Source organism: Rissa tridactyla, chromosome 13 (assembly GCF_028500815.1).
Source record: "Rissa tridactyla isolate bRisTri1 chromosome 13, bRisTri1.patW.cur.20221130, whole genome shotgun sequence".
Lineage (NCBI taxonomy): Eukaryota > Metazoa > Chordata > Aves > Charadriiformes > Laridae > Rissa > Rissa tridactyla.
The window spans coordinates 3,826,728-3,852,730 of NC_071478.1; the positions used below are offsets into that span (position 1 = coordinate 3,826,728).

General features: G+C 41.5%; 2 protein-coding genes across 3 annotated transcripts in view; one reads left to right on the forward strand and one right to left on the reverse strand.

Moving 5' to 3' along the window:
* On the forward strand, window positions 1-22,178 carry SVOP (SV2 related protein). 2 transcript variants are annotated; one of them, XM_054219908.1, is made up of 16 exons: window positions 1-65; window positions 4,158-4,318; window positions 5,880-5,965; window positions 7,067-7,165; window positions 9,168-9,239; window positions 9,463-9,587; window positions 12,289-12,352; window positions 13,628-13,753; window positions 14,776-14,904; window positions 16,273-16,346; window positions 16,663-16,739; window positions 17,859-17,966; window positions 19,498-19,609; window positions 20,881-20,962; window positions 21,194-21,283; window positions 21,972-22,178. In XM_054219908.1, the coding sequence occupies exons 1-16, from the start codon at window positions 31-33 to the stop codon at window positions 22,176-22,178; spliced, it is 1,647 nt and encodes a 548-aa protein (XP_054075883.1). In that variant the 5' UTR covers window positions 1-30. The 2 variants fall into 2 exon arrangements, with proteins under 2 accessions (XP_054075883.1, XP_054075884.1); XM_054219909.1 differs by lacking the exon at window positions 13,628-13,753.
* DAO (D-amino acid oxidase) overlaps window positions 22,125-26,003 on the reverse strand; it is an 18,233-nt gene continuing 14,354 nt past the window's right edge. Inside the window, exon 12 of the mRNA XM_054219910.1 lies at window positions 22,125-22,192. Within this exon, the coding sequence (XP_054075885.1) occupies window positions 22,147-22,192 (46 nt within the window). The 3' untranslated portion in view covers window positions 22,125-22,146. The remainder of the gene's footprint in view (window positions 22,193-26,003) is intronic.

Below are 26,003 nucleotides of genomic sequence, written 5' to 3' on the forward strand. Positions count from 1 at the left end.
GAGAGCAGCTCCTCCAGACGCAGCCCGGCAATGGAGGATGATTTATTCCAGCTGAGACAGCTGCCGTGAGTAGCGCCGGCAGGGCAGCGGGGGTGCGCGGGGCTGCTTCTGAGCGGGGCTGCGGTGAACCCCGGTTGATTTTTAAGGGAATTTATTTCTCAGGAAGTGTCTTAGGCCCCAGGAAGCAGGCCATTTTCCTTGGATAGCTGCCTGGGTTCAGCATCCCGGAGGCATGCACGGATCCGTTTGTTATATAAATTCACTCAATTTTTAATTTATTTTTTTTATTGCAAGAACTTGATGATGGTAGAAATAAGGAGGGGTGGAAGGAAACGGTGGGAAGCGCCAAAGGATTTTTTTGAGAGGAAACAGTACTATTGCATTTGCAAGGTGGATCGCATCTGTAAATAACGTTGTGCTAGGGAAGGCGTCTTCCTCCGCTCCCTCCTTCATGCCGCGAACTCATTGCAGAGCAGAACCTTTTTTACCAAGGTGTGTTTGCAGCGAGTATCCCAGTATTTGCTAACTATATTTTTTGGAGAAGCAGACACTGCTGCACAAGGAAAATGCCGTTATTTGTGAGGAACTCCTGGCTGTTGGGATGTGGTTGCTGGGTCTGGGCAAAAGGGTGATAAAAGTATTGCTGCCTTTTAACACCGGTATTTCCTTTCCTTTTCATGAATGCAAAATGTTTCATTTAAAAACAAGTGCATTTCTCCTAATGCTCCATTATCAGGTGGTTTGAAACGTATTCCTATTTATAAATCATTGGCTCTGCAAGGCAGGGAATAAATGCTTAAAGTTGCTTTTAAATATTAATGAGCTCATGTCAATGACAGAGCAAACTGTCCCATAACATTTCTAATAAGTTGGGAAAATAGACATGAACTCCAGTTATTTTCAAATACTTAGTTCGGATACATTCGGCTTGTCAGTAAAAAGAGTGAGATATGATTTCCTTAGTCCATTTTTCCTGATTTTGTTTTTTTTAAACAAAACACAGAAAAATCTTCTGAAGTACCTTTCAATGTAGGTGTAATTAGACATACTTGGTGCTGTGAGATCTTGCAAACAAATGCAGCTCTTTGAGGTGTCTCAGCTATGAAGAATTTTGCAAGTATGGAACAGTCGGTATCACTGTGTGGTTTTTTCTTCATTCGTGTCAATTTGTTTCATAGGTTCCTAAGTAATAAACATATTTTTAAATTTCCTGTGATGAGGAATGTGGCCAGATAGCTCTCTACTCAGATTGCCATTGAGGTATTTACAATTACGAGGTCAGTCAATGCCTTTATATAGCGTCTGGAACCATCATCTCCAAAACGGTCAGTTCTGAAAGTCGACTCCAACAAATATTACAAAATAAGAAACAGTAATACAGAGGTTTTGTGATCAGGTACTTTAAAGTCAGGAAGGTTTTTATTGGCATGTTTATTTTGCTTGTGGCTTACTAGGATACCTGAACAGTTACCAGCATAGGTTGTATGAATGATTTTCAGTCATAATCCCCTGGAGTGATGGCACTTCAGACCTCCTGAAATCTGGTCCATATACTTCAGTCAACTTTGCACCAGACTTTGAGACTGCTGAAGTTATAGTAATAGTCCTCTTTAAAACATACAAATATGAAAGTTTACTTCCTGTATAGTTAAACCAGGTGCTTGTAAAGCTTTCACAAATAAGATATGAATGGTACTTTGATATTAATTGCCCTGTGTAATAAAAAAGTAATCTCACGGGCATACAAATTTCAGTGTTTGTTTGCTGAGTATGTATTTTGTAGGTGATATGAGGATTATATCTTCGGTGACAATTTTAACACGAGAGTAATAATTACTTGTGTTTGTCCTATAGGGACAGCAAAAGAAAATTCAAACCAAGATAGTTGTATTGAGGTTAAAAAAACAATCATATGAAGAAAACGTGAAATTCAGTTTCTCAATGGAACTAAATACAAACCTGAATTCAGACGAGTTTCATTGTTTTGTTTGTCTTTTCTTATAACTGAGTGAGGGATCCTCTGCATACCCCAAATCAGAATGTGCGATAAACCCTAGTTTCACTGCAGTCAATGTAGTTTTCCTGTTCATTTCGAACAGGCCTGGGGTTTTGTTCTGTGTTCTTATGTTTAAGGTCTTCAAATGTTATCTTAGAAAACAAAATTTGTGAGACTCTTGTTTGTCTGCCAAGACATGAAGGCTGGAGAAAAGCTTTCAGTTTCCTGCTGCAGAAGTTACTAAAGTAATACAAGGAATGTTTGCCTCATAGAGATCTTGGAATGCCCTGTTTACCTGAAAAAATCAGCCCAAAACATCTCAACGGCCTGCAAATCACTTGTCCTAAAAATGAGTGATGATGTCAGGAAATGATCACTGTTCTTCTCTCTCTCCCCAGGTTACTGCCAGAATATCATTAGTGAATATGTGCAATTCCCCAGATGGTATATAGTCAGGCAAATAATACATGTGCCAGGACTATGAGAAAAAAAAAACCAGTTTTGTATCCCCCTGCTTTATGTTTCTACCACAGTGAAATCCTAAGCTGGCCTGAACGGCTGGTCGTGGCCAGGACTTCTGTCTTTGTAAAAAAACCCATGGGTGACTGAGATGTTCATTCCTTCATCCTCTTGTCCACCAGTGGACCAAAATCCATTTTGGGAGTTTTGTAGATTGCCCACTGCTTTGCCCTTATATTAAGTATTGATTGTATCATCAGCACTTGTAAGAGAAAATAAGAGTTGAGGCCTTGCCAAGTATGAAAAGTCTTTCAGATCACCTTTAGAAGTGTCACACATGCATGTCAGTTTGCTGCAGCTGCAGTTGGCAAGGATGCTGATAGTTTAGTTTTGCTGACCTTTAAACCAAAGGATTAAACTGAAGTTCAAGAGGCTCTCTGCCAATCTTTATTGTAGAATTAAAACGTTAAGGTATTGGAAGCTAGAAGTAGTAGCAGCAAGACTAATTTAATCTATTTCCAAAAAGATATTTCACCAAAGTCCAAGGAATTGTCAGTTGCCAGGATGAACAAGTTGCACTGATGTTGCAAGTAAGGTGAAGGAAGCTTGAGCAATCTGTTGCATTAAGTATGGTAGATTGTTCCAAAATCCTCGTTGGGTCACAGGACACTTAATTGATGAAAAATGGACCTCCTCTATACGCATGAAGCGTTGTACAAAATCACTCTAACCAAAACACGAAAGTTGTGTCAATTTAGCAAAGTTCTGTTTTCATGTCTTCTTGTCTCCGTGGCCTTGCTGCAGAGATTAGGTGATTGTCTCTCAGCTACTGCCAGCAATGATATAAACTATAGACAGCTGTGAGCGTGACGCTCATGTGACAATCATCATCTCATATGCCAGGGCTATAATTGGCAGGCAGGTACGCTCTTCCGTCTTGGCTTGGACTTAATGAGAAAAATACCCTTTGATTCACTTGCTTATTCTGCCCCACCTCATTACCTAAGAGATTCAAAAAATGCAGAGATGAACCAAGTATTGGAAATCAAATAGTTCCTTAAAATACAGGTATTTAATTAAGACTTCAGTTCAAGACAAGAGATGAAAGCAATCATACCCGTAGTCACAGAGTCATCACCATGATGGAAAAAAACTCAGTCAATTCACTGAATTATCTTATGAATCTTGCTTTACTAAGTAATGTTTAAAAATCTGACAAATTTCAGGACTTCTGCTTCTCCTAAGACACAAATCACTCTTATGAAAACAATGTGGAAAACTCTTCCTACGAGGACAAAGCAACTGAAATTCAATGACACAGCTATGTCTAATTTGCAATGAAAGTCTAGGCACACAAAACATGGCTATCATTACATATGTATCATTTTATCATATTTTTATAACCTGTATGCTTTTATAACTTTATAGTTAGCATGATAATGTCCTCTTCGTACAAAATCGATGACTGTATCACAGAGCAAGGTACTCTAGAGTTTTTCCAAAGCCAGTAACAACAGGATAACATATCTAAAAGCAGATACAAATAAAAGTCACAGCATCCTCTGTGGATGTGAAATGGAGACAGGAGCGCGGGGAGAAACCTGGCTGCTGTTTGACCATGCAGGGCTTCAAGAGTAACCAAACGCAGCTTCGACCTCAAAAAGACCCACCAAAGTATTAATCCTTGTTTCTGTATTCTCAGGGTGGTCAAGTTTCGCCGTACTGGGGAAAGTTCAAGGTCAGATGAGGATGTCATTTCAGGAGAACACGAAATTCAGATTGAGGGTGTTCGGACAGAACTAGAGCCTGTTGAGCTTGAGGATGGAGCTGCAGTGCCAAAAGAATTTGCCAACCCAACTGATGGTGAGTAGGTTTCGTGTTTTCCTGTAAGGAGAAAGGTGTGGCCTCTTCATTTCAGTCGTGTTGCAACCAGGCTGAATATATTTGGTTTAGAGAAGTTAAAGATCCCCAGATAAAAGAAGGAAACAATAATACAGGCAAATCGTGTTACACCTGAAAATCATGATTTAACTGCCTTGTTCTCTGAGGGATGCTTTATGTGTTTGTTTTTATGTTACCAGTAATAGACCCTTTTAAGCAGTTTTGTATCCAGTTGTCACCACCTATTTCATAGAGGAGGTTTGACTTCGTTTCCTTTAGAACTGCTCCTAAAACATCGCCCAGTTTACTCGAGCAGTTACACGTGGCTCACCTTCAACGCTGAGCATGAGGCTTCTGCAGCGTTCCTGTCTCCTCCTTGCCTAGAGGACAAGAGGGACAGAATGAACCTACATCCCAGCCTGAAGGATCCCTGAAGGCAACGCTAGTACGAGAAATGTTGTTTTCGTCTTAGCACAAGGCAAATCAAAATTTTGTAGGATGACTGTTTTCCCAGGGCCTTATTTACGAACCTATTGATGCCATAGGAAGCCGGAATAGCATGGAGTGAGCTCAGTGAGTTTCTCAAAAGACTCAGGGCCTCAGTGCAAGTCCGCGGATTTAGGTGGAATTTCAGTTGGCACATTGCCCAAAAAAGTGCAAGTGATGCAACGGCCCAATATGCGGAGCCTTAGTGCCATCGCATCAAATGCCTGGGTTAAAGTCACAAACTGGGGTCTTATGACATCTCTGCTTTGTTTTATGAGTTAGATTTTGTTTGGTTTCCCTTTGGTTTGTGTTTTTGTCTTTTGCTTTGTGAGGATGTCCAGCTCTTAGCTAGATAAAGCTTTTCTGTGGCAAATGTACTTTTTAAGCTGCTGGAAGTGTTAAAACTTTGAGACTTAAATTGATTTAAACAACTTGAATATCAAAATGTATTTTTGTTGTGTATTCCATTTTGCACTTCAGCAAAGGAATTTGAGGTACCTCAGCTTCTTCAGATAGAACAAAATAATGAGGTCATGACAATGTGTGGGAAACAAGAACCATCACCAGTTTTAACAAAAGTATGTTTTAAGATATATGTGTCTCGGACAAATTCTCGATTCAAATAATTACAGTTTTTATTCTCCATGCAATAAAATACTCTCTTGCAGTTTCCATCACTTGCATAGTATTGCTATGTGCTGTTGAACAGCTCAGATACTTCTCACCAGAGGAAGCTGCGATTCAGTGGCTGGTGGAGTCACTCCCAGGAGTAATAGGCTGAACATGTGCTGAAGTCATTGGTGCTACCCTCGTTTACTTCTATGTGAATAAAATATTCTAGGAATATTTAGAATTATTTTGGCTTTAGCGCAATTCCTGAAGAACATAGAGATTTTCCTCAGTAGGAACTGTATACAAGTTAAGTAGCTCTCTCATATATTTTAGATCTCAGATTACCCAGTTAATAAGTAATTGCATTCACAGAAAAATCTGTCTCAAGGCATGGCTCTTACTAGGAAAGGAACACACTTCTGCACTAGGATTGTTTTCTTCCTAGATACTTTCATGGTGGAAGATGCGGTGGAAGCCATTGGATTTGGAAAGTTCCAGTGGAAGCTCTCTGTTATTACTGGATTAGCATGGGCAAGTAATTGTTATCAAGGTCAATTGCATGATCGTCAGTTAGAGAATCTCAGTGATTTCAAATAACGTAGCCATTCTCTGTAGACAAAAAATCTCCAAACAGATAATTGTACAATAAAGAAGGAATTTTACTTGAAATACTAAAATGACAGCTGAACTGAAACTTGTTATGTGGGGGTAACGAATAACTGATTGATTTCTCTGTCTCTGAAGTTCTTATAAATCAGAAGTTCTTATAAATGATCTTTATTTCTTATAAATCAAGTTCTTATAAATGCTTGTTTCAAATGGAAAGAGCACTAGGCTATTCCTACAGAAGCAGATCTCTGTTTTCGTGCAGTGATTTTACCACATTAGCTACAATCTCTGTTCTCTGTATTAGTCAGTGTTATTGTAATCTCAGTTTCAGGTGAAGAGCAGCCCAGTACTTGTAGTTTTAACCTTGATATTAAGAACAGAAAGACGGGCTTTGTTTTCACTTTTCTGATATTTCTTGATGCACTAGATGTTACATCTACTGCGGTATATTTTAGGGTACTGATATCTGGAGCCTGTACTTATTAGCTATCATCTACATATAAGGTTACAATCTCCCATGGTTTAGATCCTAAGTCAGTAGTGGAGTTTGGTCTACAGGTGATCTATCAATATATTTGATACAAACCCAGAAGTGGCGTCTAAAGGAGAAAGGGAGGAAGTTACAAGGTAATAAACAGCTCTGACTGAATCTGTGTGTAAAGGAGTTGAAAGCTCATCCCTGTAATATGCAGTATGGAGGTGAATGAGCTTGGATGACTGACCAGACAAACCTCCTCGAAATCACCCACCGATAACTTTTGATTTGGCTCTTTGAACCCTCTCTGCCACTGTTACTAAACATTATGACAATCAGAAATTAGTTTAAAAGTCCACCTGTTGCTTTTTTTCTCTACACTGTGTACATCCACCGCATCTTGCAAACATAGCTGTTTTGTTTTACCTACAGAATGGGAATAGCACAGAGCAGAAACAAGGTTAATTTCAAGAAGGTATATTATTGACTGCTATGACAATCTAATTTTCAGGCAGTTATTTATTCTTGTTTCTTTTTTACCCTTCTAGATGGCAGATGCTATGGAAATGATGATTTTAAGTATCCTAGCTCCTCAGCTTCATTGTGAGTGGCGATTACCAAGCTGGCAGGTTGCATTGCTCACATCGGTAGGAAAAATAACTGACAGCTCCTGTATTCTGTAAGGTTTTTCCACTCATTGTTATTCAGACATTATGCTTTGTATCCCAAAGTTAAATCTGTTCGTGGACTTTGTAGATTGCCTTTGGCTCGGAAGAATAAAGGAGTCTTTTTTAAAAGTCAGAACTTGAAGAAATGAAACTCAGTGAGAACTGAGGAAAATTTGCAAGCTTCAGGTTCAAAGTTTCATGTAATTTCCAGGAAAATGTATGAATTGACTCAGACTCATCCTAAAGTTCAAACTATTTGATTAATTAAAAAAAAAGATTGGTAAATTTTGACTATCTTTCTTGAAAATCTTTCTCTCTCACCACATTTAAGTTCGCTTATACATAGACAGACTGGGAGCCATGAGAGAGCGCAAGCAATCGCTTTTTGAGGTGGATCATCCAGTGATCTCTGCAAGCAGAGCTCTTATAATACCACATCTAAGCATGGTCCTATGATGTTGGAAACATGCAATGCCTTTAGGGATAGGAAGACCAGTTTTGGGACCCTTCTCTCAGCGTATGCCACTTTTGTATGGCATGGACTCTGACTCCTACGTTTCCTTTAGCTTTTGATGCCGTTTGTGGTGGTGTGTAAATTGGTCAAAATGCGCAGTAGATTTAAGTCAATTAAGATCATGTCCTTTCCCATACCTCAGTGCAGCCAGCCCGTCTGAAGGAGGGTCTTGTTCCTTCTTTCAGCTCAGCACAATTTTATTCTTGATGAGCAAAATCAGAAGGAGGAGGGGGCAGTGGACATGAGGCAAAAGCTTTGACAAACAGAACTGCTTCTTACCCCACTTATTGCTTGACTATGCACTTCTTTCTCAGACAAAATTTCTATGGTTTTAATGCGCTGGTGGGGGAAACATGCTCGGGTTTTGCCATTTACCTTCACTGGGCAGGATTTTGTTTCTCTCTCCATCTACAGCATAGACTATACTTTTTGGTGTCGGCTCTCAAAAGCGTGCAATATATTTTCTTTGACACCTCAGTCTTTTTTCAGACTTTTCTAGAGTTGCAAGGTCTAATTTTATCTCCATTCAAATCTGAGACAGCTGGCTGAGAATGGCAACAGGAGACTGGAGGAGGGCTGGCTGAGAAGTACTGCATCACACGGGGCTCCTACAACAGCTCTGTCTTGTAGATCTCAGGCAGCACTGATCAGCTTTTATTCGTGAATATGTTCATTGGAACTGGAGAACTCAGCATCTTCCAGGGCTGAACTCACAATGTGTATAATACCAGAGCGCATGTTCTAGTTTCAGACTGGTTTGTCACTGAATGGATCTTTTAATTGCAATTAAAATTAAAACCAGGGGTGCCTAGTTGCTTCCCCTCTCCAACCCAGGCACTTGGTCCTGTCTCCACTTGCCTGTCCCCTCAGTAACGCTAATGAAACTGTCAGTGGGGCCTTGCTGTGAAGCAGATGAAAGATGATTTTGTGGGTTATGAAAACCCTTCGGCTAAAAAAACCCACAACTCAGAAACAAGAAAATTATTTTAATTTAATGGCAAACTGTGCGCTCCAGTCATTTCTTATAATTCATTTTCTTCCATTTATCAAAAGCTCAAAAATATTCAGCACTGGTCTCATTCAGTTCACAAATGAACAGGTAAGATAAAGGTGAGGTGATGACAAGTAGCCTGGCAACTACTGAAAATGGGCCACCACTGGAAGAAACTAAGAGACCTTGGCTTGAACAGGCTGCTGACGCTCATCCCCGTTCCTGGGCAATGGCAAATTCCCTTTCAAGTCAACGGAAGTGAAGTTAGTGACTCTTGAAAAATCCCACTATATGAGTTATTATCTTTAATAGTCTCTACTGCAAAAGAACTATACCCAGAACAGCTGGACATTTTGCTCTGTTGCTAGAGCCGAAATTTTCTAGTTTCATTGTGAACTTGTGTTCTCTTTGCTGTTACACGGAAATTTTCACTTGTCTTTTTGTTAATGGGAAGATTTTTTTCTGGTGTTTCGTAGGTGGTGTTTGTGGGAATGATGTCCAGCTCCACCCTCTGGGGAAACATTTCAGACCAGTACGGGAGAAAAACAGTAAGTCTTCAGCTCCTACTAGAATATATTCTAATATTTCTACAGTGTGGATGTTTCGGTGCATGATGTTCACAAATATCATAGTCCACATGTATGAAGCAGAATCAAGCAGAGCCAGAATTGTCCTCCCATGAAATAAAAGGAATTTGAAGCTCTACTTTACATTTTGTTAATTTGTGTTACAGCAGAAACTCTTTTCTTTGTATTTGTTTGCTAAATACAGGGCCTAAAGATCAGTGTGTTATGGACACTCTATTATGGGATCCTCAGTGGTTTTGCCCCAGTGTATAGCTGGATCTTGGTGCTGAGGGGCCTGGTGGGCTTTGGGATTGGAGGAGTGCCTCAGTCGTAAGTAAATATTCACAAATCCAAACTTTCTCTTTTCTATTTACTTTAAAAAAAATGCGTATGTCAAATTGAAGACATGCCTCTGTTCCGTTGTCCCAAACCCATTTTTCTCTAAGTATTTTGGACCTAATATATTAAACTCTGAGAAGGCTTTGAGAATATCTAATATATCACTGAGGTGAATCAGATTTACAGGGACTTTTACATGAACAAGCTGGGTACCTAAATGTAATCTGTTATGTGCCTTAAGTCCTTTAAAGCTTCTCTCATTCCCTCAGGTAAACCGTGGTGAAAATGAGAGGCCCGAAGAGCCCACCTAGAAGTGGGTAAAACACAACAGAGAGCATTTTGTAGCTGTGCCTAAACATCCCATTGCTGGATTGTATTGGCAGAGTCCATAAGGGATGACATGGTCTTGTTGCAAGATAGGTCATGACCGAAGCACTAGCATTGAGAGGCAGAGCTGAGCCCTGACTCCCGGTGTCTGTAAAACTGCAGATTATTCTTCAGTCAGAGCCTGGACTTGCACATCTGAACCTTAGTTGGAATTCCAAAACCATGGAGCGCAGACCTGGAGCGCTGAAGATATCTTGATGGCTCAGACACATTTCTAATAAGAAGGCAGCATCAGGATATTTCTCTATTACTGTGTCATTCCATTCACTGAAGAGGAGGATCTCTAAATTTTCCACCTGGAATAACTAACTCTGCTCTAGGCTTTTAATTATAAATGTAAAGGGAAGAGTATAGCCATTCTCTGTCTGTGTAGTCTTTTATCCTTATTAATAATAGATATTTTGCCCCATGGAGGTGCTATTTCGGAGTAATCAGAGTCTAACTTTGATTGATGCCTCATAGACTTCTTCACAAGGCAAGTCAATATCCTGTCTTTTCTATTGCCATTCCCAGATAAAAGGTTCAGAGCTGAGATGGAACATTACAGTAGTATTAATTTTCTTTTACTGCTCTCCTGCCCACTTTTAGAAGCTGCGCAAACGCGTAACATGCATGTAGAATAGGAAAGTCGGTAGCCTGCTGTGTGTTGACCACCAGTGAGGCAGCTTCTGCCACGCAGTTCCAACTGAGCGCAACCGGAATGAGGCAGGAGCACCACAAAGACAAAGCAGCAGAGTTAATAATGCCTCGTACTGCGAACACATATTAATGATGTTCCACAGAACCCCAGCGGAACAGCGACAGCACAGCTAGTGCCACTTTACAGAGGGGCGGATAACGCACAAAGGCTACGTGACTTAACGAGAGACAAAGAAGAGCCGGTTACAGAACTCAAGAGTGGATTCCATTGCTGAGTCTGTTTCTCGTTCTAAATATAATAGTGATTCCTTTGGCAGAGAAGTAAATGTGTTTGAAGCAGCTGCTCTCTGGTATCCTTAAGTAGGGTATGTAACTTTGGCTATGAGTGCCTGAATTTCAATGGAATGAAATAGCTATCTTTATAATTGTAGTATTGTATTCTATAATGGGTATGAGAGAAAGATTGGTATGAAAGGTGCTATTAAAAAGAAAGCATCCAGCAATAATGAATTAACTGACTATAGCAGATATCCCTCTATCTATACGTACGTAGGAGCTGCACCTAAGAAGCAGTGGCTTCCTCTGGGAATTTTCTGCAAGATATTATCTGATGCTGAGTATGACCGTTCATCCACACTGCCAACATCTGGACTTGCAAAGATATGGAGTATTCTCTTAAGAATACAGTTCTGTACAGTATTAATCAGCCTCTGTTTTATGCTGCAATATATAGGGGACTGCTCTACATTTCATTATGTGATTTTACTTCCTTCTCCTCTTAATCACTGATTTAGTGTAATATTGTGGGCAACTTTGTACTCCAGTGAACTGAGTTCTAGGAAGCTACTCGGAGATCAGTCCACCATTTGTTAAGTTAGTAGGAGTTTTGTCACAAGCATCAAAGAAATTTAGAGGCAGAAGCAGGATGAGTCAATGGAATGCAAACAGAGTAGGAGCAAAGAATGACAAGTCTTACCAGCCGGTTTGAAGAAGAAAAGAGATCCTTGACTGGCTGCTGGCCCTTGCATTCATCCTCAGGAAATACTCACAGAGAAGCTGTGCCATTACTCTTTGGCACAGTCATGAAACAAAGACTCTGCAGAGTTAGATGATTTCTTTTTGAATTCCCACAATAAAAGAATGCAAATTATTTTATACCAGTAACATGATCAGACCTTGAAAGTATTCACCTCTTGGAGAACTGAAACCTGGCAGAGTAGACTGATGTAAAATTCTCTTCAGTTGTGAAGCCCTGAAGAAATACTTTACCCAGCAAGAGTTTGTGTTGAATGCTGATGGACCGCACTGAAAATAACCAGCATAATGCCTGTCCCGGACCAAAGGAGGGCTGAGAAAATACCTGCATCAAGAGCTGCTACATCTAGCTAACAACTATAGGGTTACAAAATCACGCAAACAGAGCAAATTCTGCCCTCCATTGCAATGATGAATTAAAGGGGTTTTGTTCTGATGTAGAAAGGGGAGTCAGAACCAGTGTCCACAGTCTTGCTGACTCTGAGGGCTGGGAATGGTTTTGCGTTACTACTGTGGGTTTGGCAATTTTAATAAAAGGCAAACGAAAGGTTTGAACCTCTCTCATTGTGCTAACGTGGCATTTTTCTCAACGTGCTAACATGACATTTTTCTCAATGTTCACTCTTTACAGGGTAACCTTATATGCTGAATTCCTTCCAATGAAAGCCAGAGCCAAGTGCATTTTATTAATAGAGGTGAGCAGTGTAGCTGTGGTACTGGTCCCTAGAGGGACAAATTCTGCTGTTGGTTCCATCCATTCAGTCCTACTGACTAGAAATCTCACACATAGCAGCACTCAAATCCTGATTGTCCAAGTTAGTGCGGAGCTGAGATTACCCCTATACACTAGTATTAACTAATTCGGGTCCAAAACCAGCATAATACATTTGGGTGATACTCTACTCTTTTTGTTGAATCTGCCTTTTTGCAAATTAACTTGCATCCAGTGCTGTGTAAATTACTGCTCTTAGCGTGGGGGGGGCCATTTGGGTGTCACCTAATTTCATGGTGAAATTAATCTGCAACTCAGTAATGGATAGTGGAGAACTGACTGTTCAGTAAATTCAGGGCTAAATTAAGCTCCCCATATTCACTCCAAATGCATCAAAGTCACAGAGAGCAGATTTTTGTCCTAGAAATACTTTAAGGCAAAATTCCCAGCCCTTTAATTGTTGGTTGAAGGGTCAGAGAACAGTATTATCACTTGTCTGCATCAGTCAGTTTGTAAGGAGCATCCTTGTGGAAGACCTCACCAAACTGAAACAGCTTCTCAATGCAAAACCAGTTTTCTAAGATAGCTGCTGGCTAGTGCTACATTCAGTTGATTAATCTTTCATAAGTAGAGTTCAGTAGATAAATTACTACTTTCCGCGTTACTTCTGTTCTGCCACAGTTTGGCTGTTTCTGAGCAACCCTGGGTTAGAAATATGTTCTGAATATTAAATAATGTGCTAAGTGGATTCGTAATCCAAAGGAGAATAATCCTGCATGGGTAGGATATGCAAGAGGATGCCAGCTCCGTTGTTTGCTAAGAAAGTATCAATTCCTTCTTTCATCTACAGGCCAAACACTGTGGCTTTGGTAGCTTGGTTTCGGTAAAGAAAACAAATACCATAAATCTCAGGGTGGTAGCTGGGAATAATACTCATAGAAGGATATATTAATAGTAATTTTGCTTAAGAATCACCGTGTGATGAGCCTATTCCTTATGAGAAGCTACAGTTAAACGTGAGTGTCTGGAGAAAGTCGACGCTAAGTTTTCAGAACTGAGCATTTTACCTTCTGCGATATTTAAACAAATCCCCTTAAAATGTCTGGCCTCTATTTCCATACAGTGGTGCATATTTGAAATGTCTCTGGCATTTCTCTCTCCAGCTGTCCCTGGAGAGCGCATCTTGGAATGTTATAAAGAAGGAGGCCTTAAGAGCACTCTAATTCTCGTTTGTGACTGTTTCTTTTCCCTTTGGCAGGTCTTTTGGGCCATTGGGACTGTGTTTGAAGTCCTTCTAGCAGTGCTGGTGATGCCCACTCTTGGCTGGCGGTGGCTTCTCATTCTTTCTGCCCTCCCACTTTTGCTCTTCGCTGTCCTATGTTTTGTAGGTATTCTTTCAAAGATAAATACGTGTTCCATCAATCTACCACTTCTCTACCTGATTCTTTAACCTGATTGAAGGAAATCCTGACAGTTTTTGAGCTCTGTGTTGGTGTCTTCTTTGAAACGTTTGAAATAGTGACAAAAATGCTGTTGTTTCAACAGGGTGCTAGTAAAAACATTCCAGTGAGAGCTGTGTTTATGTGACTGTAATTGCTGGAGGACAATGGTGGGCTGGAATTTTGTGAAACCAAATCAGGCCTGGAAATCTCTCCAATTTAATGAGTTTGTTTCAGCTAAGCTCAGTGGAATCAACATTTTATTAAAAGCTGTTGCACTTTCCCTGGTTGCTCTTTAGATTTTTAAATTATTTTGTCAAAATAGAAGCTTTTATAATTACCGTCCACGTTAAAAATCCACCCACATCAGGGGTAAAATCTGCATAGTGCAGGTCAGATTCAAAAATAAGACGTATATGAGTTAAACCTGAGCTTCAGTGCACTGTTAGGTATTATATTTGTCAATCATTCAGCCTTCTCAAAGATACATGTCCTTCTTAGGTTGTTCAGTAGCTCTTATTATTCCTTAGTCCCTGTCATTGTTTTTCAGGAATACCTGCAGTTATACAGGTGCTAAGATGCTTGTTGTGCCTACAGCATCTTGTTATCTGCCCTGGATGCTTTGCCTTTCCTGCTGGGAAGGTATAATGTAAAGAACCTGCAAAAAAGCCTAACTTTTCTCAGGAATAAAACTGAGGTAACAGAATGGAAAGATTTTAGACTGGAGTTCTGACTTTATGGTGAAAGTGAGGTTTTGCAGTTTCTTAAATCCTGCTGAGGAGTTTGACATTTGGCAGAAAGATGGTTCTCTGAATTGTTAAAGACTAGTTCTGTAATCCTTCCTTATGTGAGTGGTCTGCTGGCGTCACTGAGATTTCCCACTGTAAGCCCACAAAGAAGAACCCCAGATGGTTTATTGCTGTGTTTTTGACATCACTGTTGCATGTGCTCTGCTTTGCCCTCTTAGTGGCTGCCAGAAAGTGCCAGGTATGATGTGTTATCTGGAAATCAAGAAAAAGCGATCGCCACTTTAAAGCGTATAGCAACGGAGAATGGAGCTCCAATGCCTTTGGGAAAATTAATTATTTCCAGACAGGTATGTGCAGGTAACAGGCACATTAATAACGTGGGATACAGTGAAACTGGGCTACATTCACATGTATTTTTATAAGCAAATAATCAATGTTAAGTTTAATTTTGATATCTCAACCAGTAGTAAAAAAATGAGAGATGATCATATATGCCTCTTTCACAGTGAGGAAGAGTTAGTTTCTTTTTTTTATTTACATGAAAATCATGAAAGTGAAAAGGACCTTTATTGTGGGCATTAATGTTATTTAACCTCACGCTAAGACCCTATTATTGAAGAAAGTCAAACCTTGAGGCTTCCGAAGAACTCAGATCAGAACGCATGAGACAAGATGGAATTCGACTCTTTAGCTGTACCTCATTCTTAATCTAATCCTGATTTTCTGGAGTGGGAAAGCTGCAAGCTTCTATTCAGTCCTGATGCATGGAGAAGTTCAGGCTGTTACTTTTGAGCTGCGTATTACTGTATGAATCGCATTGGATTTTTTTTTTTCACTTCAGCTTTATATGGCCAACTTTTCAACACCCCTGTCAGCATCTAAAGCAGCTCTGCATTTACAGAACAAAGAGCAGACTTTTATAAGAAAAGAAAGTTACAAAGTTAGCCAGCAAGGAAGGACGGCAGAGGGAGACTTGTAGATTTGAACGACAGCAAAACTGTTAAGCTAGGCAGGAGCCTGTCGGTAATGACTGCGTCTTATTAATGAGAGATGGAGGTTTGATTTTCTAAGGTCCGGACCAGTGAGAATTGGAGCTCTCGTGCGTTTCACAAATATTTGGTTCAGTCATGGTAATTTTGATGGGCTGTGCAGGAACGCTCTCCAAGTTTTGGATGGTTTTGTTTTCAGGGTGGGGTGGGAAAGTACTTTTCCTTAACCACAAGTTTATGTGCTGCGCCCTCCACACCACGCCGTTTGAAAAGGGTCTGCCTGCAGGAGGGCTGCCCGTAGTTCCTCGGTACCTTACCCTAGATCCAGAGCCCTGAGGGGCTGCTCTAATTTGCAGGAGCTGGCTGTCGGCCACGTGAATCATATGCCACCTGTGGACTGGCAAAGTTCTTCCCTACCTCTTTCCAGCCCCACCTTGTTCTGACAGTTTCTCACCTTCCTTGTGGAGGAGTAGCCTACCCTGTGCGTGAACTGCTTTTGGTAACTTTATGATCCTAGAGAATTCCCCTTGGCAGAGGAATTCTTTACTTGGATGCCAGCTCCAGCGTGGCCCCTATAACCCAAAGAGCCTTCAGCTGAAACCAAACGCTCATCCTGAGATATAGTGCACAGTAGCGTGTATGGTATTATCCCTTACCACTCTGCGTCCTCCAGTCCAGGACCAGTGAGCGCCCTCTGATCATCTGAATTCCGCTTGTTTCCAACAGGAAGACCGAGGAAAAATGAAGGACCTTTTTACACCCCATTTTAGATGGACCACATTGTTACTCTGGTTTATATGGTAAGAGGAAATATAAATGGTTCAGTGCCACCGCAATTCTATATGGTTTTTAATGGAGGTTTTTTACAGTATCACTAAAATACAGCAACTTCCTCCCCCCCAAAAAATCCCAACCTGTATTGATTTGTAATTGATTAAACCACCCAATCACTAGCATTCTCACTCTAATTGCCATTTCATTTTGTAAATGCTGATAGGAAATAGCTTTGAGGTAGCACTTAGTGGAAGTCATCACACAGTGGGCTCAATTTTGATTCATGTTGTTTACTGTAGGTTTGACCTGCTGAGACTTCCTCTCTCATTTTCTTCCTTGCAGGTTTTCCAATGCTTTTTCATATTATGGCTTAGTTTTATTAACTACAGAGTTCTTCCAAGCAGGAGATGTCTGCAGCAGTGAGTACTAGTCCATCTTTTATTTTTAAATATATCCTGTTAAGTGGTGGAATATCTTTTATTAGATCACCTTCTGCTGCTAGTTTGGCAAGGACTGTAGCTGCCAGCCTGAATTTTAAGGGATCCACTTAAAGGGTTACTTATTTGAAACATTTTTGATAGACTTCCTCATCTCCTGCACAATGCAGAGAGGTCCTGCAGTGTCTCTGAGCCCAAAACGTAAAACAGCAAGACAACCTTCAAGTGAGTCCTGTTGGAAAAAATATCTGTTCTTCTTGAGAAAAAAAGTGATTGAATAAATGTAAGTTTCCAGATTTGACAGGCCTAATTAGTTCTGAGATAGAGATAACTGCTGCTGCTGTGGAGCTCCCAGGGTCTCAAGATGTAAAGACCTGCTGAGAAAAAAGATAATGGTGGGAAACCATCACCCTTTTTGTTGCAGATTTTTGTGTAAAAAGAAAAGTGCTTTGACCGCATTAAGAAGAGGCTTGAAAAGTTTGATTCCACAGGGGAGGCATGATTGTATTCAGAACACTTGTAATTAGTGAAAGCTGTCTGATAGTTGGAAAATTATAGAAAGAAGATGGATAGTATTGGGAGAAGACAGATCCCAAGCTTGTACAACAGCGTATTAGCTATTTGAGAAGTCTAACTCTGGTTAGCCTCCACAAAGGAGTGTGCATCCTTTAAAAATACTTGTTTTTACACAGACATGGTATTTATTCAGTCTTCTCAAAGTATAGATGAAGTGTTAGTATCCCAGTTTATGTAGGGAGAAACTGAATTATTGATATTAATTCTGTTCACTGTCCTGAACCCTGGACTGAAAAATAACTAAGCCTGTACAGCTGGTAAGGAAGTGCAAGTTTTCATTCTGATAGTGATGGTTGCAGAGGTAAGACATTCTGATGTTCTGAGTAAGATTATAAACTGTTCAGTTACAGCTGTATCTTCCAGGTAGAACATAACTGTTGTGCCACAGGCTCTTTTCAGTACATCCCTTCTATCGGTTTCAGCACTAAAAGGGATAAAGACATAACAGGAGTAAAGGAAGGTAAGCAGAGAAGAGATTACTTAAAATATATTAAATGTTTGGATTTTATTTTTTTCCTCCCACAGTATCCAGTAGAAGGAAAGAAGTTAAAGCAAAGTGCAGCCTGACCTGTGAGTATCTGACAGAGGAAGACTACACTGATCTGCTCTGGACAACCCTGTCAGAATTCCCTGGTAAGTGGCAATAAGAAGTACCAGTTATTCACTGCTGGTGGCTCAGTGGGATTGGAATGGGCTCTGGTACAAGCAATGAAGTGGGCTCCTCTCTCTGGCCTAATGCCAACGTATTTGCCGCAGCACTGGAGCTTCTTGCTTGGACTACTTGATATATGCAGTACGCACAGGAGCTGTAGCTCTCCTCACTGCCCATGTCATCACTACAGATAAAAATCACTAGTAATTGCTTTGTGAAGCTCTAATGGCCCATCTGACTATGGATTCTATCCAAGCAACGTATTAGGCGTTCAGAGGAAGAGTAACAATTAAATCAAAGGGGCAGAATCACTTGAACTTTTATCCATAAATGACTTTCCAGAACTATTTTAAAAGGATCACGGGTATAGGGAATCAATGGAGAACTTGCTCCCTAAAGGTCTGTGCTCAGCCTCAGTCGTGGCTTCCAGTCAATTCCGGTGAATTTCAATGAACAATCTGACATAGGACAAGCAAGATAGTTAGTATGTAATAGCCATCGTTTCTTCAGATGTAGAAGATGATCTCTCAGTGTTAATCTGTTTGAAATAATATTGTGAGGCAGTGGTCAGGTTATTTTCACTGCTCTAGATTATAGTTTCAGGGACAAATGCTCAAAGAGAAGCCATTTAATTGGTGAAAAATTGTAAGTCTGACTGATAAATACGCATAGTCGCTACCTAATAGGAGGACTGTCCTGTATAAGCCATTCTGGGAAGGATGTCAGTGTACAGTGGACAGAAAAGAGAGTATGTACTCTCGGACTGATGCTATAGCTGAAAGGACTGATTTGATCCTGACACATACTAAGGTAGGAGTAAGAAATCTTAACAGAGATACCTCTGAATATGGCACTGAATATGGCAGCTGTGATGCTTGAATAATCCCCACACTTGCTGTACATCACCTTTTAAAAGGATCTGGAAAAGCTGCATAAGAGGGAATACTTAATGTTGTGAGACTTACAGAGCTTGGTCTATTTCCTTTATCAAAGAGCAGGTGGGAAATAACTTGATGGCAGCATATAGATAACACAGTGGAAAAAAAATACTAAGTTCTGAAGAGCCCTTAAATCTAGCAGTAGGGAGATTAGCAGGGAACAGTGGTCAGAAGCTGAACAAAAGATATTCCAATGAGACACAAGACAAGCATGTTTAGCATTCACATGGGTAACCACTGCAGTAATCAGTGGTTAACAGCTGTCAGAGTTGATTGCTCACTCCTACGTCAGTGCGTAGCCCCTGAGCGTGCGGGCATGCGGCTGTGTGGACCAGTGGGGCTGTGAACATGAAGCAAGATTCACCAGCTGGGACACAGAGCTTCTGTTTTTGGGGGGCACCAATGCCTAGGGCAATCCACTCTACACCCCTGCCTGATGCCTCTGCCAGCAAAGTATTTTAAAGAAAGAGAGAACAAAATTTCAAATCTAAGTAATCCAGCTTATGTTAAAAGCTAGCTGCTGCAGCCTCCACCTTTGCTCAATTCCCAACAGTCAACTTCTCTCCTTCTGCAGGTGTGTTAGTAACACTATGGATTATTGATCGGATAGGCCGCAAGAAAACCATGGCCCTGTCCTTTTTTGTCTTCTCGTTTTGCAGTCTTCTGCTGTTTCTCTGTGTTGGAAGGTAAGTAAAACATGGTGAACAACTGGTATATCAGATTCATCCGTGTTCTCTCTTGATTATGGCAGGAGAATTGGAAGTGATGGTTTGAAAAGCCGTGAGATGGTCGTGCTCAACTGGAGAAAGATTTAAGAATGGTGTTAGGTTTTCTCACCAGAGTTTGGAAGGAAACCAAAAGAAGCAGGAGAGGAGAAATCCTTCACTATAATGTTGTGGACGGAACAATCCAAAGGGGAAAATAAGAGCTTATGTCTGAGCAGTAGGTAACCTTTGGACAAAGTTTAAATCAGATCTGATGTCATGAGCCTCAGTAGCTGGTTCGTGTGCTGCTCTCTGCCATTCATTACCTGTGTTTCTCCAGGCTGACGGTACCGGGGCAGTTCTTGACAACCAAGCCGAGCCTCTGCCTCCCATTCAGCTGCTCTGACGGCTTCACTTGTCATGGGCTCTCGGTGCTACGGCACGATTACAAGAGAAGCAATAGACACAGACTGGCACAACCTTGAAGTTGTATACAGCATGGCTGGTGGAGCTCGATGCCGGCATTGCTAATATGTGGGGCCCGACTTTCAAAAGAACTTGGGTTCACATTCTGGTATTGTTCAGTATCTGTTCATCATGCAGACTTTCCAAAGAACAAGTCAGGGGGCAGCTCTGCCCTTGAATCTTAACGGTACCAAATTTCCAGCTGAGCTCTGAGAGTTTGCCTCTGACTGTGTCTGGCCTTCGCGCCACGTGCATGCGACAACGTCCCTACCCTGGGGCTGACGAATGAGGAAATAACCAAACAGCCAGAGGGAGAGCGCTCTGAATTTAAACCTTTTCGGGCATGGTAAAAAACCTTATAGTACAGAAACCTCGTAATAAGAAGCCTTACAAAGCTGCAAATATCTAGGTGGTACGTAGGTTCGTGTCTTTTAAACAGGAAAGCTGCACCCTCATTTCCTTCCCATATGTGCCATTTTTTTGTTAGCACCATTCATAACATGGAATATATTTTTCTTATTTAGATAAGCTTAGGCATTCGCTCCTTATTCCAATAGGCCACAGCTGTCAGTTGGAATGAATACTCTCAGAAAACTGATGTGATTGTGGGAATGCAGATTGTTTGGCATCGTTGTTATATTAAAGGTCCAGAAATAATACAAAGGGTTCATTAAAAAACAAAAGAAATCGTTCTGACGATTTAGCATTTTTATTGCGCTTGCCTCCAAGCTAAACAAACAGATTGTACAGAACAATCCCAAACACTGCTCTCCTTTTTATTCTCACAGAAATGTTCTTACTGTGCTGCTCTTCATTGCAAGAGCTTTTATTTCAGGAGGATTTCAGGCTGCTTATGTTTACACTCCTGAGGTAAGGAGGTTGTTTTTGTAATGAGAATATTTAAGGGGAGTGAGAACATGGTGGGAAAGTCATTTTTGTGACCTCTTCACAATGGACCTTACCCCAGATATGAGTTGATGATCTCATTGTCATTGTCTAGCAGAACTTGCTGTAGTACCACGTATTAATTTCCATCGATTTAGGAGACTAGAGGGAAGAGAACTTCCCACTAGGGTTAACAGACTGATGCTTTGTTCACAGGTTTATCCAACAGCCACGCGTGCTTTGGGCCTGGGAACATGCAGTGGAATGGCTAGAGTGGGAGCCCTCATAACCCCCTTCATTGCACAGGTAAAATCCCTTCTCCTTCCGAGACTGAAGGCACAGGAAGGTGATGGGGAACCTGCTCTTCTGCTGTCAGGGCCAAACCAAGGGCAATCTGTGCGTGATGTGTTGAAGGAGGGTTCCTGTTGCCTGTTCCTTGAGGAGAACTCGGGTTCATCTCTGAATTTGCCTCTTGCTCCAGAGGTCCATGTGGTGGGGGATAAATAACCGAGAAGCAGGCGGCTGGATGGATGTAAGGGCACCTTGGAAGCCACCATCTGGAGGTGGGGTTTGTGAGAGGCAGGGAGGTCCTGTGTGTGGTGCATTGCCACCTTTCTCTTGAGATCCCAGGCTGAGGTCCTGGAGGATGCAAACCTTAAGGGTACGTGGCGTGAGAACAGGGAGGCTGGGGAAGCCAGGCTGCACAGCGACAGGACTCAGAAGGCTGTGTCAGAAGCTCTGCAGAGCAGTAGCGAGAAAACTTGTGATTTGCTTCAGTCCTGCCTAATACCTGAGTGCAGCAGCACCTCCTGGCACTTGTTTTGTCAGTGTTCAATAGCTCTCTGTCATCACTGAGGAAAGAAATTATGCAGCAGTGCACATTAAACATTTTTTCCAATACTGTAATTAAAATTTCTACTACTACATTAGTATTAGTATTTCTGTGATAGGGTCAGGGATACTATTCTGTATTTTCTGCCCTTTTCTTCTGCAGGTGATGTTGGAATCTTCAGTCTATTTAACGCTGGTGGTTTACAGTGGATGTTGCCTGCTGGCCGCTGTGGCTTCCTGCTTCTTGCCCATTGAAACAAAAGGTCGTGGCTTACAGGAGTCCAGCCACAGAGAATGGGGACAGGAGATGGTTGGGAGAGGATCTCATTCCCCAGGGGTTACCAGGTCAAATTCCGGATCACAGGAATGATGGGACATGAAAACCTGCCGAAAGAACGAATGATAGGAGCGAGATCTCTTTCACAACAAATCCAACCCTGAAGCATAGAAAGCTGACCATCCTCTCACTGCCAACGTCATGTGTCAAACTGCAGGAACTTTTGGGTTGAAGCTAAGCAAATTGTGTCTCTGCTGCTCTTCGCTCACACTCATAAAAACTTTACTTCTGTATTGAGAGGCGTTTGATCCAGATATCATTTGAAGTTTAGCAGGAAGGGTTTTTCTTAAGTCTGTTGTGCTTGCATGGTCAGCTCTTCAGCTTAAAATGTCCCGTGTCAAGCAAATAGCTAACTGAATGCAACTCAGTATAAGCTGTAATTAAAATAATGTACTTTTGATGCCTAAAAACAAAAGACTAATATTTATTGTGTACCTGGCATAGCACACGGTGGATTCCATACACTACAGAATAGGTTTTATGAATTAGATGCCTGCCTTGCACTTTTTAGCCATCAACAACAACAACAACAACAAAATGTGGTAACGGCAAACCAACCAATGCTTTCTAGTTCCCTCGCTTATGGGTTCTGTTCCTTGAGAATTAGCAGGTGCTGATTGCTTGGAAACGATTTTTGGAATGTTTCTCCCATCCAAGGCAGGTAGTTTGCGTCAGTGAGGCGTGGTATTGTTGCAGAGATGGAACCTTATATAAGAAATGTCAATCTGTGTGGTTTGGAGCAGAATTTGACTTTTCTACCATTGCCAGAATCATTGAGCACTCTGTCTGTGGCTTGGTGAAGACTCCTTCAGCTGTACCGGTGTCTCTGTGTGTGTGGAGATGCACGCCGTGGTTTTCTGCATGGGTCCGGGTATGTTTCTGCTCAATTTGCCTAAGTATGTTCTCGCGGTGGTGTACCCAAAACCTTTTTGATAAAAATGCCTCAGTCTGAACAGCTGTGTGTAGCAGCTTGGATGGAGCTGCTCTCAAGTGTCTCCCAACAGAAGCTGGCCTCCTGACAGAGACGTTTCGGTAGCTGCTGGTTGTTCACTGACTGTAACGGCAAGCTGGTGACAAAGGAATGTAGCTGCATCATGTCGTAAATGAAGAAAAATCATGGGAAGAGCCGAACTGTGATCATCCTTAGATGAGGAACTTCACTCCTTCAGATGTTGCCCCTCAAGGTTGATGATTCTGCTCTTGCCAGAGAATGTAACAGAGTTCAGGCGAGGAGAAGTTCGTCTTGTGTGTCAGGAATCTGTCGCCACGCAGGCAGTCAGATTTCAGAGTCTGTGGATGTGCAGCGAGGAGAGGCGTAAGGAAGCTGAGACATGTCTCATCCATGGCTCAGCTGCTTTTCAGGATTCCAGACTATGGAACACGCAACCAAATGTAAGTGAGACGGACTAAATGCTAATCACTAGGCGGTGGGAAGCAATACATTTTTATAGTATGTGTGGTCAGTTGTCTCACGTAACCGTAGGTAGGTGCAACAAATTTTTGCACAGTAGAATATTTTAAGTAGTATTTTCTGGCCCCTTTTCTGTGGGGCAAGAATAGGTCACTGAGTCCATTTTTAGGTGCAATACAAATGAACACAACTGGGGCTCAGCTTTCACTTAGGGTTCGCCAGCACTGTGGTGCAGTATAATGCTCCAAGACACGTTAGGCTGTTTGCTTATAGCACTGGAGGAAAATTAGAAGTGGATAATTCCTTAAAGAAACTGAGGAAACTCAGACTAATAAAAAAAGGCCAAAGAGTTATTATTGATATTCTGTGTGTGGGTATCTTCTGCTGAGAAAAGTTAAAGTTTGACAAGGCACAAAAATGCCTGTCCATTCATTTACCGCTCGGTGATGGCGACTGCGATGAAGGACTCCAGAAGCAGTTGGTCCGAACAGGCAAACTTTCCTTTTCCCAGTAATATGAAAATGCATTTCAGCTCACAGGGGATCCCGCTGTAGATGTGGCTGATGACACAAACACGCTGTCTGTTCCGGAGGCTGTTCCCACGCGCTGGTTTGGTTTTCGCTGTCTCTGCCGTCTCTGTATCCTGTGTGCTCAGTCTCCAGCAAGCTCCAGCTCCGGTCGATCCCCAGTAAACAGACAGGGCTCTCACGGCACCGACAGCCAGCGCAAATAATTTGTTTTCATCTCCTTCTGTCAGGCTGTAGTTGGATAACAAAAAAAACCCCACACTATGCAACTGGGGTAGCTCAGTGCTGCCTCGCAGTAGAGATGGATGGACTTGCTTCCCTTGGACTGTCCTCCGGTGTGCGAGAGATGGACAGGACATTGGCAGTGAGGAAGCAGTTCCTGGATGGGTTTAGATCAGATGTTAGACCACACGTGTGACCAGCGAGGTAGAAAACCTGCTTTGCCTTTGCATAGTGCGGACTGTTCACCTTTTAATGACGGTTGTGACTATCATCTTCTCCCTCCTGCTGGTGAAGGCACTTGAGAGCCTGCCAGTCCTGGCACGGACCTCACGGGGACACATCCAGATGCTTCCGAGCCTCTCGCCACGGGGGCGTGCCATGAGCTGCGTTCACAGTTAGGTGGACACCCCAAAATTGGGTGGCCTCTAGGAGAATCCCCCATGAGAGGTGAGAATGAGTATAAAGTGCATGGCATCCGTGGCCTGAAGGAATGCCACCTTACAGCCCCGCTCCTAAGTTTGTTTGTCTGTTATTGTCTTTAGTTAAAATTCTGCTTTTCCAGTGTTAATGTTCACATATCGCTTCGTTCTTTTGAGTCAATATTCAACAGTTTTAAAGGACTGCATTGCAATGGCCTTCAAAGGGTGCACTCAGAGAGCTTTAGGTGAAGTATATATATATCTCATAAACTTGCACGTATGTATACTTCAAATAAAATATTTCCCGGGTAAAGATTTATAGGTAATGCAAAACCTTTTCGCGCTGTTGAGTAGTTCACTTTTAACCTGTGACATTTACAGTATTAAAAGAAAACTGAAGGCATTTTTGCTTTTCACTTTTTACGAATTCTGCATTGAAAATATATATAACGATGTAAACGGCCAGGATTGGTCCTGCTGAGGACAACTTCATACTCCGGGTCTTCGATTTAAAGACAGCGATGCCTAAAGCGCGATCCAAAGCTCCCTGAAGTCTGGGACAATCTCCCGTGGATATTCGTGGGCTTTGGATCAGCTGAATAGAGGGAGACAGAGCGGAGCCCCCGCAGCTGATCCCACCTCACTGAAATCAGGAGGAATCGATCGGGCACTGAAGAAGCCCAGGTTCAGGTTTTGCAGGTCCGTATTATTTTGCGTATGGTTAATAAGGGAAGGACATCTTAGATTGTTCACCGAAAAACTGAAGAACATCCGGGTTGATACACAATAGCCTATAAATAATCACAAGTCATATTTTGTTAATATGGCAACACCATTGACGTATATAATAAGCTTCCAAAGATTGTTGTACACAGTCGAGTATTTTTCACGGATGAAGGAATTAATATAGTTCATTTAAAACAATAAAGTGAGATAATTTTGAATTAAACCTGAGAGCAAACAGAACTGTGGGATTCAGAGATTTGCTAACTGTCCGATATATTAATGTGCAAAGCTGTTGTGGGAAAAATAATTCTCCAAGTGTGCTTTGATGGAATGATTTATTATTCCTAAATGCTTGCCGAAAGAACGTTGAATGTTTTCCTGTGTTTGAATGTACAGTTTCTAAGCTGGATACATTTTAATGTTTAAAAAACTTTGTGTATATCGAGCTTGTTGTAAAATACTCCTTTTGTTCCTATGTTACTGATGCCACACCGGATAGTTTAATTCCACACTAGATATTTTATGTTAAACAAATAAATAGTTTTTTCAGTAA

Bases quoted from the DNA above. Each gene is read 5' to 3' on its own strand.
- SVOP (XM_054219908.1), top strand. From the start codon at position 31: ATGGAGGATGATTTATTCCAGCTGAGACAGCTGCC. The intron at 9,240-9,462 runs GTAAGTCTTCAG...TGCTAAATACAG, and splicing joins ACCAGTACGGGAGAAAAACA to GGCCTAAAGATCAGTGTGTT. The intron at 14,905-16,272 runs GTATGTGCAGGT...TGTTTCCAACAG, and splicing joins AATTAATTATTTCCAGACAG to GAAGACCGAGGAAAAATGAA.